The sequence below is a fragment of the Hippopotamus amphibius genome, chromosome 11, assembly GCF_030028045.1.
Source record: "Hippopotamus amphibius kiboko isolate mHipAmp2 chromosome 11, mHipAmp2.hap2, whole genome shotgun sequence".
NCBI classification, from domain to species: domain Eukaryota; kingdom Metazoa; phylum Chordata; class Mammalia; order Artiodactyla; family Hippopotamidae; genus Hippopotamus; species Hippopotamus amphibius.
Genome location: NC_080196.1, coordinates 25,447,284 through 25,462,743, shown reverse-complemented (window position 1 = coordinate 25,462,743; position 15,460 = coordinate 25,447,284). Strand labels below are relative to the sequence as shown.

The window sequence follows — 15,460 nt, the reverse complement described above, 5'->3', positions numbered from 1 at the left end:
GTGAGATCCTGGCAGTTCAAGACCTTTGCACTGGGTGTGTTTCTCAGTAAGGTACATTTCATACCCTGAAATTCTGAAAAAGAAAGTAGATTTAGCTCAAGGTCTCTATAGTCTTTTTTTTTTTTTTTTACTTTATTCAGAATATTTCATTTTTAGCAATTTCCATACAATATAGTTATAGGTCAGCACTACTCCATTGGAATATGGGCAATTAGAATATTTGAGGCCTCATCTCACATTTAATATGACATCATGGGAAAGCCACTGTGGCTGTTGCAGGGACACTAAATTCAACATCATCATAGCCAGGGTCCCCCCTCTCCCCCTGGAACAGCCAGGAGCTCTCTTTTCCTTTCCCAGTATCAGCCACCTCTCTAGAGAAGTGCAGAGAAGAGCTTGTCTGAGAGGCTCTCATCCCACCCTCCTTCTGTGGGGGCACATCCCCCTGACTCATCACAGAAGCAGGAGGAGCCCCAGGCACTGGTACCTCTTCAGCAGCATCATAACCCTCACCAGGGGCATCAGTCCTCTCATATGGGGGTTTTATTTATTGGCTGAGTTGGGTCTTCATTGCTGCTTGCAGGCTCTCTCTAGTTGTGCCAAGCAGGGGCTACTTTTTGTTGCAGTGTGTGGGTTTCTCATTGTGGTGGCTTCTCTTGTTGGCTGGCTCTGCAGCAGACATATAGTCTCCGTGGTCCTCACCATCCTCGGTGTAATATGGCAGTTTAGTCACCAGGTCATCTGACGGGAACCCTGTGCTGCCCAGAAGATCCTCCTTCTCTGTCACAAGGTAATCAAGCTCCTCTTACACGGCCTCAGCAAGAGCATCTTCTACACTGGATAAGGCTCTGCGCTCTGCTCTCCATCTCAGCAGCTGAGTCACCAGGATGATGAGGACCAGGAAGAGAAGGGCTCCCAGGATGAGGCAGAGGATCCCAGGCAGGGAGAAGATGCCAGGAACAGGATTTGAGCCTGGCCTGGTCTCTGCTCTAGTGGGGGGCAAAGTTGTTCTTCCACCAGAGCACCTCACGCCAGCATCCTCCTCGTGCTTGCAGTCGCTCTGCCCCCAGGGCTCCGCAGCACAGTCCCACAGGGAGGACTCCCGGCCCCCGCACTGCACCTCGTCCAGCCAGATGCTCCCATTTCCAGGACTAAATGCCGTGTCCCACACGGCTTCCAGGGCATGGCCACAGCCCAGCTGCTGACACACCACCTTGGCCTATGCCAGGCTCCAGGAGTCATCACACACTGTGCCCCAGGAGCCGCTGTGCCCCACCTCCACCCGCCCTGAGCACACGCTGTCTCCTCCCCTGAGTCGGATCTTGTCTTTGTCTGAAAACACAGCAGCCCCTCCTGTTACTGCCTCTGGTGGGAAGGAAGGAGCCCCTGGGAGTCACAAGGGTTGGGGGGGGGGCTGTTGACAAACCTGTGCAGGGGGCAGCAGTTGGACAGATCTTGGATCTCCTTCCTGTACAGGAGATATAGGCTTCATCCTTTGAAGAACATGAATTGTTATTCCAAGGGTCAGAAGGACAGTGCCAGAGAGAGGTATCGGTTTTCCGGCACTGGATTAAATCTACCCATCGGGATCTAGAACCTTCCCTAAGAGCAACAGAAGAGTTGAGGGTTCCACTGTCCCCACAGCCAAGCTGTCTGCAGATGACGGACAAGGTGATGTCTTCCATGGGGTTGTGGCAGACACTGCCCCAGGTCCCGTTGTAGAAAACTTCCAGCCACCCAGCACACTCCTGGTCCTCGCTCACCATCCTGAGGGCCAGGAACGCTGAGCAGATGACCCCCGAGTCCTGCTTGTGCCTGCAGTCGTGCCGCCCCCAGCCCCGGGAAGGGCGCCTCCACACCTGGGACTTCTTTCTGGTGCAGTTCAGGTCGTCCAACCAGATGGGCCCTGATCCCGCTCCGAAGTGAGCAGACCCCGTGGCATTGAGGGCTTCTCCACAGCCCAGCTGCCTGAACACCATGTGGGCATCGTCCAGGTCCCAGCCATCATCACAGAAGGTGCCCCAGGAGCCCTGGTGAAGGATCTCCACTCTCCCGGCGCAGCGACCGCCCCCGTCCACCAGGCGGAGCTGTCTGCTGTCCGAGCAGTTGGCGGAGCTCTCCTCTGAGACTGCAGAGCCTGCTGGTTCAGACAGGGAGTGGTTGCACTGGGGCAGCACCTGGGTCTGGTTTCCTGAGCAGATCACAGAGGCTGTGTTTCCATGGGTGCAGTCAGGAACACCCAGGGCAGTCACAGGGCAACTCCACAAGAAGGACTCAGCCCCCGAGCAGAGAAATCGGGCTGTTGAGATCTGATCACTTCCTTCCACAAAGTGTGCTCCTTTTGGGGTGGACATGGTAACCCCACAGCCAAGCTGAAGACAGACAATATTGGCATTGGCCAAACTCCAGTAGGAGGCAGTTTTCTACTTGTCGGCAGTAAGACTCAAATGAGAGAGTGGAGCAGAGCTGAGCCTGTACTGGGTGAGATCCTGGCAGTTCAAGACCTTCGCACTGGGTGTGTTTCTCACTAAGATACATTTCATACGCTGAAATTCTGAAAAAGAAAGTAGATTTAGCTCAAGGTCTCTATAGTCTTTAAAAAATAAAATTTGCATGTGACAAGGAGAATGTTTTGTTGACATACACAATGTGATGTTGATTACAAGTGCTGAGCTGGGGAAACACAACCTACATTTGTGATAAACTATGCCCAGTCACAACACTATAATTCCTTTAAAGGCTTTAAGGTTGAACTTGAATCAAATAAGCATGGGAAGATAATATATATGTAGTAATTTCAGTAGCCAACATCTAAAATGGACCTAAAAATCCCCAATTCCTGGTATTCACACCTTTGTGTAGTGCCCTCCCACATTATACCAAGATTGGTTTATCGCTTCCAAGATTAAATTATAAAAGACATTGAGGCCTCTGTTGTTCTCTTAGTCTGTCTTTTGGATCACTCACTGCAGAAGAGCACCTATCATGTCATGAGCAGCTCCCCTGAGGAAGCCCACATGGCAAGGAATTGAAGCCTTTGGCCAACAACCATATGAGTAAGATATCTTGAAAATACATCTTTCAGCCTTGGTCAAGACTTCAAATGACTACAACCCCAGTCAACAGTTTTACTGCAATTTCATAAAAGACCTTAAACAAAAACCACCCAGCTAACCTACTCTTACATTCCTGACCCTTAGAAAATGTGTGAGATAATAAATGTTTGTTGTCTTGAGCTGCTACATTTTGGGATAATTTGTTACTTAATAGGTACAATAATAAGACCAGACTGGCAGATAAAATAGTTAAGTAAGTTCATGATGTCAGTCATCTTTAATGTCATACATATCCTCTAAGCACTAACTCATAAATCAACAACAGGGGAGTTTTCAGAGACCACATGCAACTAGAACTCCTATACACTGCAGGTGGGAGTGTAAATTATTGTAGCCACTTTTGAAAACTGTTTTGTAGTATCTACTAAAGCTAAACATAGCCTAGCTAAGACCCAGCAATTCCACTCCCAGATAACATACAACAGAAATTGGTGCTAATGCTTACTGAAAGATATGTATGAGTGTTCACAGAAGCTTTATTTATAAGAAGCAAATGTTATATATAACCCAAATGTTCATGCACAGACAAATAGATAAATAAATTGTAGTATGTTTATGAAATGGAATATTATGCAGCAATGAAAAAGAATAAACCATAGCTACACATACAACATGAATGAATCTCACTACATAATTTTGAGTGAAAGAAGCCAGACAGCAAAGAGTATATACTCTATAATTCCATTTATATGAAGTCTAAGAAATCCTTGCATAGAAATCAAAACAGTAGTTACCTTTGGTGGGGGTGATCAGGAAAGGGAATAAAAAGGAGCTTTCTAGAGTGCTAGAACTGTTCTATATCTTGACCTAGGTAGAGTCTAATTGATATACCACCATATAAAAGTACACTGAGCTGTGCACTTAAGGTTTGTGCATTTTTCTGCATGTGTGTTAGATTTGACAACAAACTCTGAACTATTAACATGGTTAAGATACAGTTCCAGAATTACCAAGAAGAAAATTTTTCTTTTCATCTTTGGTCTATAATTTTTTATTTTTATAATGGGTATGCATCTTTTTTAATTTAAAAATGTCAGTTTAATAAAATGTAATAAAATGTAAAACTATACACTACAATTTAAATGTCATTTTATTACAATTAAAATGACATACTGAAATGGGATGAAATATACTGGAATGTTAAATGATTTTTCTTTAGAAGAAGGAGAAATGAATTATTTTTTCCCTTATTTTTATGTTTCTCTATTTTCAGTTTTCAGTGTTGAGCATGAATTGCTTTTATAAGGGGGGAAAATGTTTAAAGGTTGACTGGCAGAGTTGTTGTTTGCCGTAGCTATTACCAGGAACACCAGGAAAGGAAGATGGGCCAAAAGATAATTATTCCTGAGGAACTTGTGGAAGGGTTTACTGACACAGGGTTACATTTTTTAAGGTTTCTATTAGATTTTAAAATATGTTATTTCATGTCATTTAGATACATTGCATGTAGTAAGTATGGAATAAATATTACTTAATGACCAAATATGAGTATTAAAGAAGTCTGTGGGTTCATGTGCATTATAAATATATATTATGTAGTAGTATAATCTACCAAAATGTTAAGGTCAATTGCTGTAGCCTAGTGAATCAGTGTGAATAGATAGTCTCCAAAGGCAGCTGTTATCTCAGGACTTCCTCCTTATGCAATAAGACTTCCCCTGCAACTCTCTAGGCAACTTTGGCCTATCCAGGCAGACACAAAACACAAAAGAAAACAGGAAAGAAGACTGTAAATATTCCACTCTGAAAATTTTTATATATCTATCTTTATCTATCTACCTGTCTACTTTTTTTATGATTTAAAAAGGCAAAGCAAAATCACTGTGCAAACATAGAAAATATTAGAAAATACAAAAAAACATTGTCCATAATACCACAATGAAAGATAATCATTATTACTAATTTAATATATCTTTTGGCTTTCAGATTAATTTGTATTTTAACTTATTTGAACTTCTTTTTTCATGTAAATTATATCATGTGCTTTTCCTATGTCATTAAAATTTCTATAAAAATATGATTTTCTGGGTTGTGTAATATATTTAGATGTATAATAATTTATCTAATAGTCCCTCTGTTTTAGCATGCTTAGGTTTCTCTCTTTTTTTTAAATTTCTTACACTGTACATTTCACTCCTCTGACTCATTTTGTAACTGGAAGTTTGTACCCCTTAATTTCACGCATCCCCTCATCCTCTTCCCCTCTGGCAACCACCTGTTTTTTCTCTGCATCTATGACTCTGTTTCTATTTTGTTATGTTTGTTCATTTGTTTCATTTTTTAGATTTCACATATAAATGAAATCATATGTATTTCTCTTTCTCTGTCTGACTTATTTCACTTAACATAATACCCACTAGGTCAATCCAGTTGTTGCAAATGGCAAAATTTCATTCTTTTTTATGGCTGAGAAATATTCCACTGTATATATGTACACCACGTCTTCTTTATCCATTTGTCTATCAATGAATAGCAACTTAGATGGTTTCCATCTTAGCTATTGTGGATAATGTTGCAATGAACATAGGAGTGCATATATCTCTCAAATTTGTGTTTTTGTTTCCCTTGGAAAAATACCCAAAAGTAGAATTGCTGGATCATATAGTAGTTCTATTTTTAATTTTTTGAGGAACTTCCATACTGTTTTCCATAGTAGCTGCACCAATTTACATTCCCACCAACAGTACACCAGGATTCCTTTTCTTCCACATTCTTGCCAACACATTATTTCTCTCTCTTTTTTTTTTTTTTTTTGATAATAGCTATTCTGACAGGTATTAAGTGATATCTCATTGTGGGTTTGATTTGCATCTCCCTGATGATTAATGAAGTTGAGCATCTTTTCGTGTGTCTCTGCCGTCTGAATGTCTTCTTTGAAAAAAAATGTCTATTCAGGTCCTTCCTCTGCCCATTTCTTAATCAGGTTGTTTAGTTTTTTGATGTTGAGTTGTGTGAGTTCCTTGTATATTTTGGATATTAATCCCTTATCAAATACATCATTTGCAATATCTTCTTCCCTTCAGTAGATTGCCTTTTCATTTTATTGATAGTTTCCTTTGCTGTGCAAAAGCTTTTTAGTTTGATATAGTCCTGTTTGTTTATTTTTGCTTTTGTTTCCCTTGTCTAAAGAGACAGGGATTGTTAAGACCCTTAACAGGTATTGTTAAGGAGACAAAAAGTATTATTTAGACCTATGTCAAAGAGTATACTGCCCATGTTTTCATCTAGGAGTTTTTGGTTTCCAGTCTTACATTTAGGTCTTTAACCCACTTTCAGTTTACTTATGTACACAGTGTGAGAAAGTAGTCCAGTTTGATTCTTTTACACGTGACTGTCCAGTTTTCCCAATACCATTTATTGAAGAAGCTTTCTTTCCCCCATTGTATATTCTTACGCCTTTGTCATAGGTTAATTGCCCATATAAGCGTGGGTTCATTTCTGGGCTCTCAATTTTGTTTCATTGATGTATATGTCTGTTTTGTGCCAGTACCATTATGTTTTGATTACTGTAGCTTTGTAGTATAGTTTGAAATTAGGGAGCATGATACCTACAGTTTTGTTCTTCTTTCTCAAGATTGTGTTGGCTACTCAAGTTCTTTTGTTTCCATACAAATTTTAGAATTATTTGTTCCAGTTCTGTGAAAAATGCCATTGGTATTTTTATAGGGATTCCACTGAACTGTAGATTGCCTTAGCTAGTCTGGTCATTTTAACAATATTAATTCTTCCAATGCATGAGTATGGTGTATCTTTCCATTTGTTTGTGTCATCTTCTATTTTTTTCATCAGTGTCTTATAGTTTTCCATGTAACAGGTCTTTTACCTCCTTAGCTGGATTTATTCCTAGGTATTTTATCCTTTTTGATGAAACCATAAATGGAATTATTTTCTTAATTTCTCTTTCTGATAGTTCATTGTTAGTGTATAGAAACTCAACAGATTTCTGAACATTAATTTTGTGTCCTGCAACTTTACTAAATTCACTTAGTTCTAATAGTTTTTAGTGAAGTCTTTAGGATTCTTTATATATAGTATTATGTCATCTGCAGACAGTGAGCATCCTTGTCTTGTTCTTAATCTTAGAGGAAATGCTCTTAACTCCACCACTGAGCATGTTCAGACTTTTCTAAAGATACTGCTTTCTGACCACATCCTGAAATACACACCAAGGTGCCATCTTACTCTAATATTTTCTGTATTCTGATGCTTTGACATCTGGGGCCTTGCCCACTGTAGGAGGACTGCTCCCAAAATATCAAATTCCTAGAGATAGTGAACAATTCACCCACAAGTGTGCTTTTCAAATACAAACCAACCAAGCCAAAGCCCACACCCCAACCCCTCCAATATCAGGATTCAACACTCCAGGATACTATTACCTGCCTTAATTACCCCAAATTCAGGTACCAGACAAAAAGGGATAGTCTCTATGACCCAGAGCCCATTGAAATTAAACAAACTAGCTAATCCTAAACCTACTTACCCTGACTTTCCCATTTTTTTCCACACAACCATAAAATCTTTTTCCCACAGTTCCCCTCTCTGCCTCTGCCTCCTGCCTGATCCAGGTACTTCCCCACGTAGCCCCCTGTGGCACTGTGTGCCCTTCCTTCCTGGGAACTGTGAGTAACAAAGTACATTTTCAATGGCAATCATCTCCTGATCTGTTGGTCTTACTATACCTCAATTTTTCTATTTGTATGCTATACTTTAAAACATGGCAATGTTCTGGGCCAAAGTCATCTCATCCATAGGTTATAGCACTGAATTCTTTAGTCTCAAGAGATAAGAGCTTTAAGAATTTCAACAAATCCAAAACTGTTTTATAAGAAAATGCAAGGCCCCAAATAGAAGCTTTTCCTAGCCCATCCCAATGGAGTAGAGAAATTTTCTCCATTTAAAAAGAAAGGCTCTTGTCTTTGCCTAACAAGTTGCTAATATTGCTATGTATCAAGGATATTTAAATTATATAGACCTCCCATCAATCAACAATACATAATATGTGTACTTTAGATTCTGGTTAGAAATATTAACACTAAATTTTCTCATCTCATTCAAATGCCTAAATTAAAGGACAAGTATGCCTTTAAGATGTAAGCTTTATCAGTCTTAGGCAAACAAAGTGTATGGATCAAAGGTGATACTTGCTATTCATTACTGTACCTTTCTTAAACTGTAACTTCCATCAAATCAAATCAATTGAAAGTTACATCTGAATTCTTTCCACATTATTTCTTTCTCCTTGTTAGTATTTTAGAATTCTTATTGTGTGTGGTCAGTTTTCTAAAACAGATCAAATGTCCCCCACCCCTACTGGAAGTGTACAAAGGGCCCACAGGTAGTTTTGTGTTTTGTTTTTTTTAACATGTACACTATATCATATAGGCAATAATGAGACATTTAGCACAGGAGTGTATTAGTTACGGTTCTCCAGAGAAGCAGAATATAGAAAAAGAGATTTATTGCAACAAATTGGCTCACAATTATGAGGACTGGCAAGTCTGAAATCTGTAGGGTGGGTACCAGGCTATAAATGCACATAGGAGTTGATATTGTAGTCCTGAGTTTGAAATCCACAGAGCAGGCCAAGCATGTTGGAAACACAGGCAAAGTTTCTATGATGTAGTCTTGAGGCATAATTCTTTCTTCCTTAGGAAATCTCAGCCTTTGCTCTTAAGGCCTTCAGCTGATTAGATGAGTCCCACCCATACTATGAAGAGTAACCTGTTTACTTAACGTCTTGTGATTGTAAATGTTTGTCACATCTAAAATATACCTTCATAGCAACATCTAGACTACTCTTTGACCAAATAACTGGGCACCATAGCCTAGCCAAGTTGACACATAACACTAACCATCACAGGGGGGGTTTTGGTTTTTTTGGTTTAGTTTGAGTTTGGGTTCAGATTTATGATGGTGGTAGTACTTTTGATGGTAATATCAAGGAACTATCATGTTTCCTCCATTAGAATTTTTCTGCATGTTTACTTTTAGTCTGTAGTAAGATATCTGCAAGAAACCAGGCTGCTGAGATACAAACCTATTTTGTAAAATGTTATGTGATCAAATTCTATATAATTCTATTATGGTATGCTATTAACATAGTCAAAATTATATAGTTAATCTTTGTAATTGACTATTGGACTTGCAATGGTTCTAATAACTTTGTGATATAACTAGAAAGAATCTGTGTCAATAGATGAGTCAATTAAAATATGGAGTGATTATTTAAATAATTTAAGTTTATTTAAATTAAATAATTAATAATAATTAAATAATTTGAGTTTATTTAACTTAAACAATTAAACTTAAATAATTTAAGATTATTTAAATTTAAGTAACTTAAATTTATATATGTAATATTTTTAAATGACTCCTTCCTCATCAATTTAGACCATAAAAACAGGCCAAATAAGGATTTCAACCATCAAAGTTGATTTTAAAAGACATAGCAGGTAGGTGGAGAATCCTAAAACTCGAAAGCATTATTCTCCTGCTCCTGCAGCTCACTGCTTAGTCTAAATATATCACCATGAACAATAGGCCTCCCATATTGAAATGAAATATGGCTTTGTAAACAGAGTGTGGGCTTTGGAGCCAGAAGCTCTGCCATTTGTTGGCTCGGCAGCATCAGATGTCTCAGTTAAAGGATTTCATTGTGAAGGTTATTGGGGATTAAATGAGTTTGTACTTGGAAAGTGTCTACTACAGAGGCTTATTGTCCCTAGACACTCAATAAAAGGGGGTTTTACTGCTCTCCTTATTCTCCACAATGGCTTATGAAACCCTATTCACTGGCTCATTTTTCCTGGCACCACAGACCCCTTGACTTTCCCTTACTATCTAACTCCATCACCCCAGCTTCATGGTTCAGCCTTCTTTTGTTTCAAGGTCCCTCTTTTTAAACATAGAAATCTTTTTCATTTTTAATCATCAAACATTTATTAAGTACCTAATCTGCCTCAAGAGTTACAAAGATGAATGAAACACAATCTCTGGCCTCAAAATCTCTGGAAAATTAGAAATTATTCCAGAGCCCAGATAAAGTAAGTTCCCTTCCAGTATCCTAAGTTTAAGGTCCTCCAAAGTATTCTGAAATCTTTACAGCCTCTTGGATTTTTCTCTTCCTTTCCTCTTGCCTCTCTAAGTTCTAGTTCTTTGTTATGACACAGATTCCAGAACTTTCATAGGCCATACTCTTGTAGTCTGCTGAGGTCTGATCAACCTAAGCCACACAACTCCTCTGTGACTTTCTGCATCCTTGTCTACAAGGGCCTCCCTCACATCCAAGTTCATACTGCTCAGAAACAGTGAGCTTGGGGTTTTTATTTTATCTTCATCTCCCTCTGACAAAGAAATCCAGATGACACAGAACCCACTGAAGACAATACCTGGAAAATGGCAGTCTTGGGTATGGACTGACTCCTTCTCTGAGTCCTCCTTGACTCTACTGGCTCAGGGGTCTTCTCTTTGGGAATTTTTTTTTAATAATTTTATCTATTTTCAATTTTTTTATTGGCTGCAATGGGTCTTTGTTGCCTCTTGGGCTTTCTGTAGTTGTGGAGAGCAGGGTTTATTCTTCATTGCAGTGCATGGGCTTCTTAGTGCAGTGGCTTCTCTTGTTATGGAGCACGGGCTCTAGATATACAGGCTTCAGTAGTTGTGGCTCACAGGCTCTAGAGCGTAGGCTCAGGAGTTGTGGCGCACGGACTTAGTTGCTCTGCAGCATGTAGGATCTTCCCGGACCAAGGATTGAAGCCATGTGCCCTGCATTGGCAGGCGGATTCTTAACTTCTGCGCCACCAGGGAAGCCCTCTTTGGGAATTTTAATTCAACTACTTTACCTTCCTAGCCTGCTTTCTTTCAAATTCAATATCCTTTCTTTCACTCTCACTGATTCCTCTGGCAGCCTGGGGAAAACAACCCACATTCAACTCAGCTCTAGAGTGAGATTTCTCCTTCAGTTTCTGGAGTTCGAACTGGTCAAAGAAAATAGCTGTCTTCCAGAGCAACAGGAAAATTCCTTAGCCTGTTCCCTCACTTCTTGTAATATTGCTCACTTTATAATCTTCCTCAACTCTTCTCTTATTTCCTTCATAAACGGAGAGGATCATTTTCTAAATGGCCTAAACTGACAACACTTCAGACATAATTCAAGGGGAGTACTATTTTCCACATGCTTGATCCAAGTACACCACGTGTTTATTCCTTCTTTCCCTAAGGATTATTTCACATAAGATAATGAAATTCTTACTCTCATGATAGAGGTCAAACTATTTACTATTCATTTTAGTGGTCCATTAGGAGCAAATCTCTGAATGTTAATTTGGTAAGAGAATTTTCTCATGTGACCTAACACCTAAAAGACTCAGTAGACATTTGCCTAATTCGCCCCAATTGGAGGTGTATCATTACATCTTGAGGTGAATTCACATATTGCTTTCTTGCAGTAGCCTTAATCTTGGTGTAATTAATTTTCTTAGCCCTTCAGAGTTTAATATTCTTCAGCATTTTTCACTGCCACAGGCAGACTTATGGTTGATTCTCATTCCTTCTTCTTCCCATTATTTCTCCCATCCTCCCTCTCTTCCTACCTCCATTTTCTCTCTCTCTCTTTCCTTCCTTCCTTCCTTCTTTCCTTCCTCCTATCCTCCCTTCCTTCCTCCCTTCTTGCTTTCTTTCTTCCTTTCTTTCTTTTTCTCTCTTTCTTCTCACAAAGCCTCCACAGTCTCTGTTCTTTATAACCATGGCAATATGTCTACTTAAGATTTTCTCTCCTATGACACATAAACAAACACAGGTTAGAAAGTCCCACTGTGTTTTCTCCCATCAACCACAGTAACAACCTTCATAAGTATCTATCTTGTCATGAGGGACTTGGTAGGTAATGACAAGGTTTTTTCCAATGATAAGAAATTTCTGTCCTTTGCTGTGGCTTTCATTAATATGAAATGAATTATCTACCATCAAGGGCCTCCAAAATTTTTTGATCACTCACCCATGAAAATATTTTAAGCATGCATTCCTTATATATGTATATTTATAAATTTTATGAACATATTACTCTACTAATATACAGGTTTTAAAACAGAAAAATCTATAAATTTTAAAGCTATAAGATAAAATTAAATAAAAGTAAAAGTAATATTTTTTCTCACATCCCAATGGATTGCTTTGCATACCACTGATTCCTCTAACCTTCTCTTGCCCACAGAGTAAGGGGTTTAATGAGGAGGAAACCTGTCAGATTTCCCACTCTAAACCATGGGTACATAGCATCTGAGGGTCTTGGTATCTGACCAAAATGACCAATAGAAAAGCCAAGAAATGCACAGGGAAAGAAAATGTGGGGACAATAAGATGATGAAGAGAAAGGAAGAAAGGAGTTGAGGTAGCAGAAAGGGGGTGAAGGGAAAATGTCTAACTGTATGTAAGAGGTGGTCAGAAATTGTCTCTGATAATGACCAGATCTAAACAAACAGGCCTACAGGTGAGTTTCTGTTTCAGAAATAACTTTGGCTGTCATCCTGACTCTACTGGGATTTGCCATTCTGGCTATTTTGTTAACAAGATGGAAACGACACAAGCAAAATGGTGAGTAACAATGAGCCAAAAATGGAGATTCCCCATGAAAGCCACAGAGGGAGGGATGCCAAGATTCAGTGTGAGTTTGTTTTTACTTATCAGATATCTAGAGACTTTGCTAATATTCTGGGAATCCATTTCAATACATGAATCAAAAAGTCTCTGACCTATTAGTGATTCCCCTGCACTTTTAAACTCCCAAAGCTCACAGTACCGATAATGCCACCAAAATAATCACATTAAGTTTAACATTAGTAATGACAAGAATACTTGAAAAGAAACTTATCTGAGCTCCAAGTGAAATTACCTGACAAAAAGAAAACAGAAGAGAGAAGACACTATGCTAGTAAATACCACTAGCTAATCTTCTACAGAAAGGATTCAATAATTTTAGTGATGGGGGAGATGATAAGAAGAGACAAATAATGAGTAGTACTTGTCAGTGAAACAGAGATGTGGCTCACAGAGACAATGACCTATTTCTGTGCCATGAGACCCCTTCAGGATTTTTCTTAGCATCCTTCCCATTCCCTCTAGTCAACTGCATCCCTTCCTTAGTTCTCATCCTCAATGCCTGTAAGCTCTCAGAGAACAGTAAGTAGTATGGAAGGATAGATAAAACAGGGCTGGCTGGAGGCAATGAAGAGAGGTGGAAACCAGTAATGCATCATGTCAAGACCACTTGGAGAGCAAAGAAGCATGGTTTAGAGTGAGGAGAGTTAGAAAAGGAGGAAGAACACCTCTCACAAGTAGCTAACAGAAATATTTTTGCTTAATTCTTCCACAGAAATTGATGTCTCAAGATACAGTTCTGAACAAAGTAAGTACTTATACCCATGAGAAAAAGAAAGACGTAAGCATTTGCAGAATTACCATAAGCCAGGGACCAAATCTCTCTTGTTTACCATTGCATTCCAGCACCTTGCATAGTGCATCATTCCATGAACTGAACTTCTAAGTTACTAGGAGAAATCCACCAAAGATTTTCATGTATCAGTGAGTGTCAAACTGGAGTTGGGCAGAATAAAATAGTAATTGGTATATCTGCATGCCTCTGAAGCTCGCTTCAGATGCCTCCTGTGGTCTGAGAGCAGCAACAGAGACACCAAACCAAGGAAATAGCAGACTCCTCAGGCAATAGAGCAGAGGGTCTAAATCTGGTTAGGAAGAGGGCCTCAGCAAGGCAGCCAGGGAGAAGAATCAAACATAGCTAGGAATAATGAGAGTGAACATAACTAAGATAATTATAATTTAGAAGGAGAGCACCACACTAAAGATGTGAAGAGATGAAGCAGATTTTCCATGGCAATATCCAGTGAGATGCCAAAGTTGCTAAAAAGTAGCCCAGGATTACTAAGAGAAGCAAAACAGGAGCTAGGTGCTGGAAAAGCAACTTTGAGTCCCCTTCTGATTATTATTCAAGTTGGATAATATTATGAAAGTGTTGACTGGCATGGTCACTTAGCATCATCTACTACTCCTGCTACTCAAGCACAGTGCTTAGTTCTTACAAAGTAAATTATTACCTACTATTAGGAGTTCGTGTCTACTTAGGTCTCAGAGTCTTAAAGCCCCACCAATTTTCAGGAAGCAAATCATGGAGTTCTCTCTCCTTTTTTCTCCAGGTGCTGGTCTTCTGGACTATGAGGATGGTAGAGGTAAACAGATTAGGAACCACTAGAGAATTAATGGAGGAAAGTGTTCTTTAGGGAACAAAATGGACTCATCTCCCTTTGAGCATGATTTGTTAGGTCAGCACATCTTTTGTTGTTATAATATCCAACTGCCAATCTATCTCTCTCTGCGTATATAAATCCATGAAAGACTCTGCATTTTTTCTGAGAAAACACAAATATGTTCCTTTCCTAAGACCACTAAAAGAATTCTTTCCAGTTCCTGTTAATCCCAAGATCTTGGAAAGGTTAAGGAACTTCTCTGAAACAATTTCCTGGATGTGTAAAATGGGGATAAAATACAAAATTCATGGGCTGTCATGAAGATTGAAGAGTATACATGAGAAGACACTTTGTAAGCTATAGAGTATAATAGGTGGGCACAACTTGTATTATCATCTCCATTTTAGAAGATGAAATTGATGCTCAAAGGGTTAAGAGACTTACCCAAATTCACCTTGCAAAAGAAGGAGTTAGATAGCGAACCCAATTTGTGTCCCTGAATCCAGTATTCATATTCTTACACCGTACTATCCCTATTTGCTTTAAAACCAAAAAAGGCTCATTTTATACTGAATGTTATTATAAATAGAGTTATTCTCTGTCCCTCAAATCAGAACATGTGGTCTGACATGAGTGAGAAATAATGATAAGGCTTATTTGAAATAAAACATTCAGAAATCTGATAGGTCTAAAGAGATTCAAAGGCACTCTCTAAGTTTTTGTAGGGACACACCACACACACACACACACACACACACACACACACACACACACACACACACACACAGACACTACAAGCATATAGATTCATATTCACAAGAGAAAAGAAAAGAGGAGGTAACTCAGTCTCTCCGCTTGCCCCACTCTCGGACTCTTGGCACATTTTCTCTCTTTTCACCTCTATGATTCATCTGTCATGACCAACAAAACTGAGGAGCAAAGGGACCTGGCATTCCCTCTTTCTTTTCTGAAATGAAATCCAAAGAAAGTGAGAACACCTGGCAAAATAGAAAAAACTCTTAATAGTTGGATTTAAACCAATAATGAAACATTTCTTGATGGGCTGTTAGTTAACTTAATCTG

At 39.3% G+C, this 15,460-nt stretch overlaps 2 protein-coding genes across 2 annotated transcripts in view; one reads left to right on the top strand and one right to left on the bottom strand.

Annotated features, from left to right (window-relative positions):
• Positions 1–250: 250 nt before the first annotated feature.
• Positions 251–10,412, bottom strand: LOC130830863 (antigen WC1.1-like). The gene is given in 4 exon segments (XM_057698178.1): positions 251–534; positions 664–1,332; positions 1,427–2,423; positions 10,314–10,412. Coding segments are annotated over 4 exon segments (2,049 nt in total).
• A 102-nt stretch (positions 10,413–10,514) lies between these two features.
• Positions 10,515–15,460, top strand: part of TSBP1 (testis expressed basic protein 1) — a 75,506-nt gene continuing 70,560 nt past the window's right edge. The window contains exons 1-4 of the mRNA XM_057698177.1: positions 10,515–10,527; positions 12,612–12,710; positions 13,489–13,521; positions 14,327–14,359. Coding sequence (XP_057554160.1) covers positions 10,515–10,527; positions 12,612–12,710; positions 13,489–13,521; positions 14,327–14,359 — 178 coding nt within the window. The remainder of the gene's footprint in view (positions 10,528–12,611; positions 12,711–13,488; positions 13,522–14,326; positions 14,360–15,460) is intronic.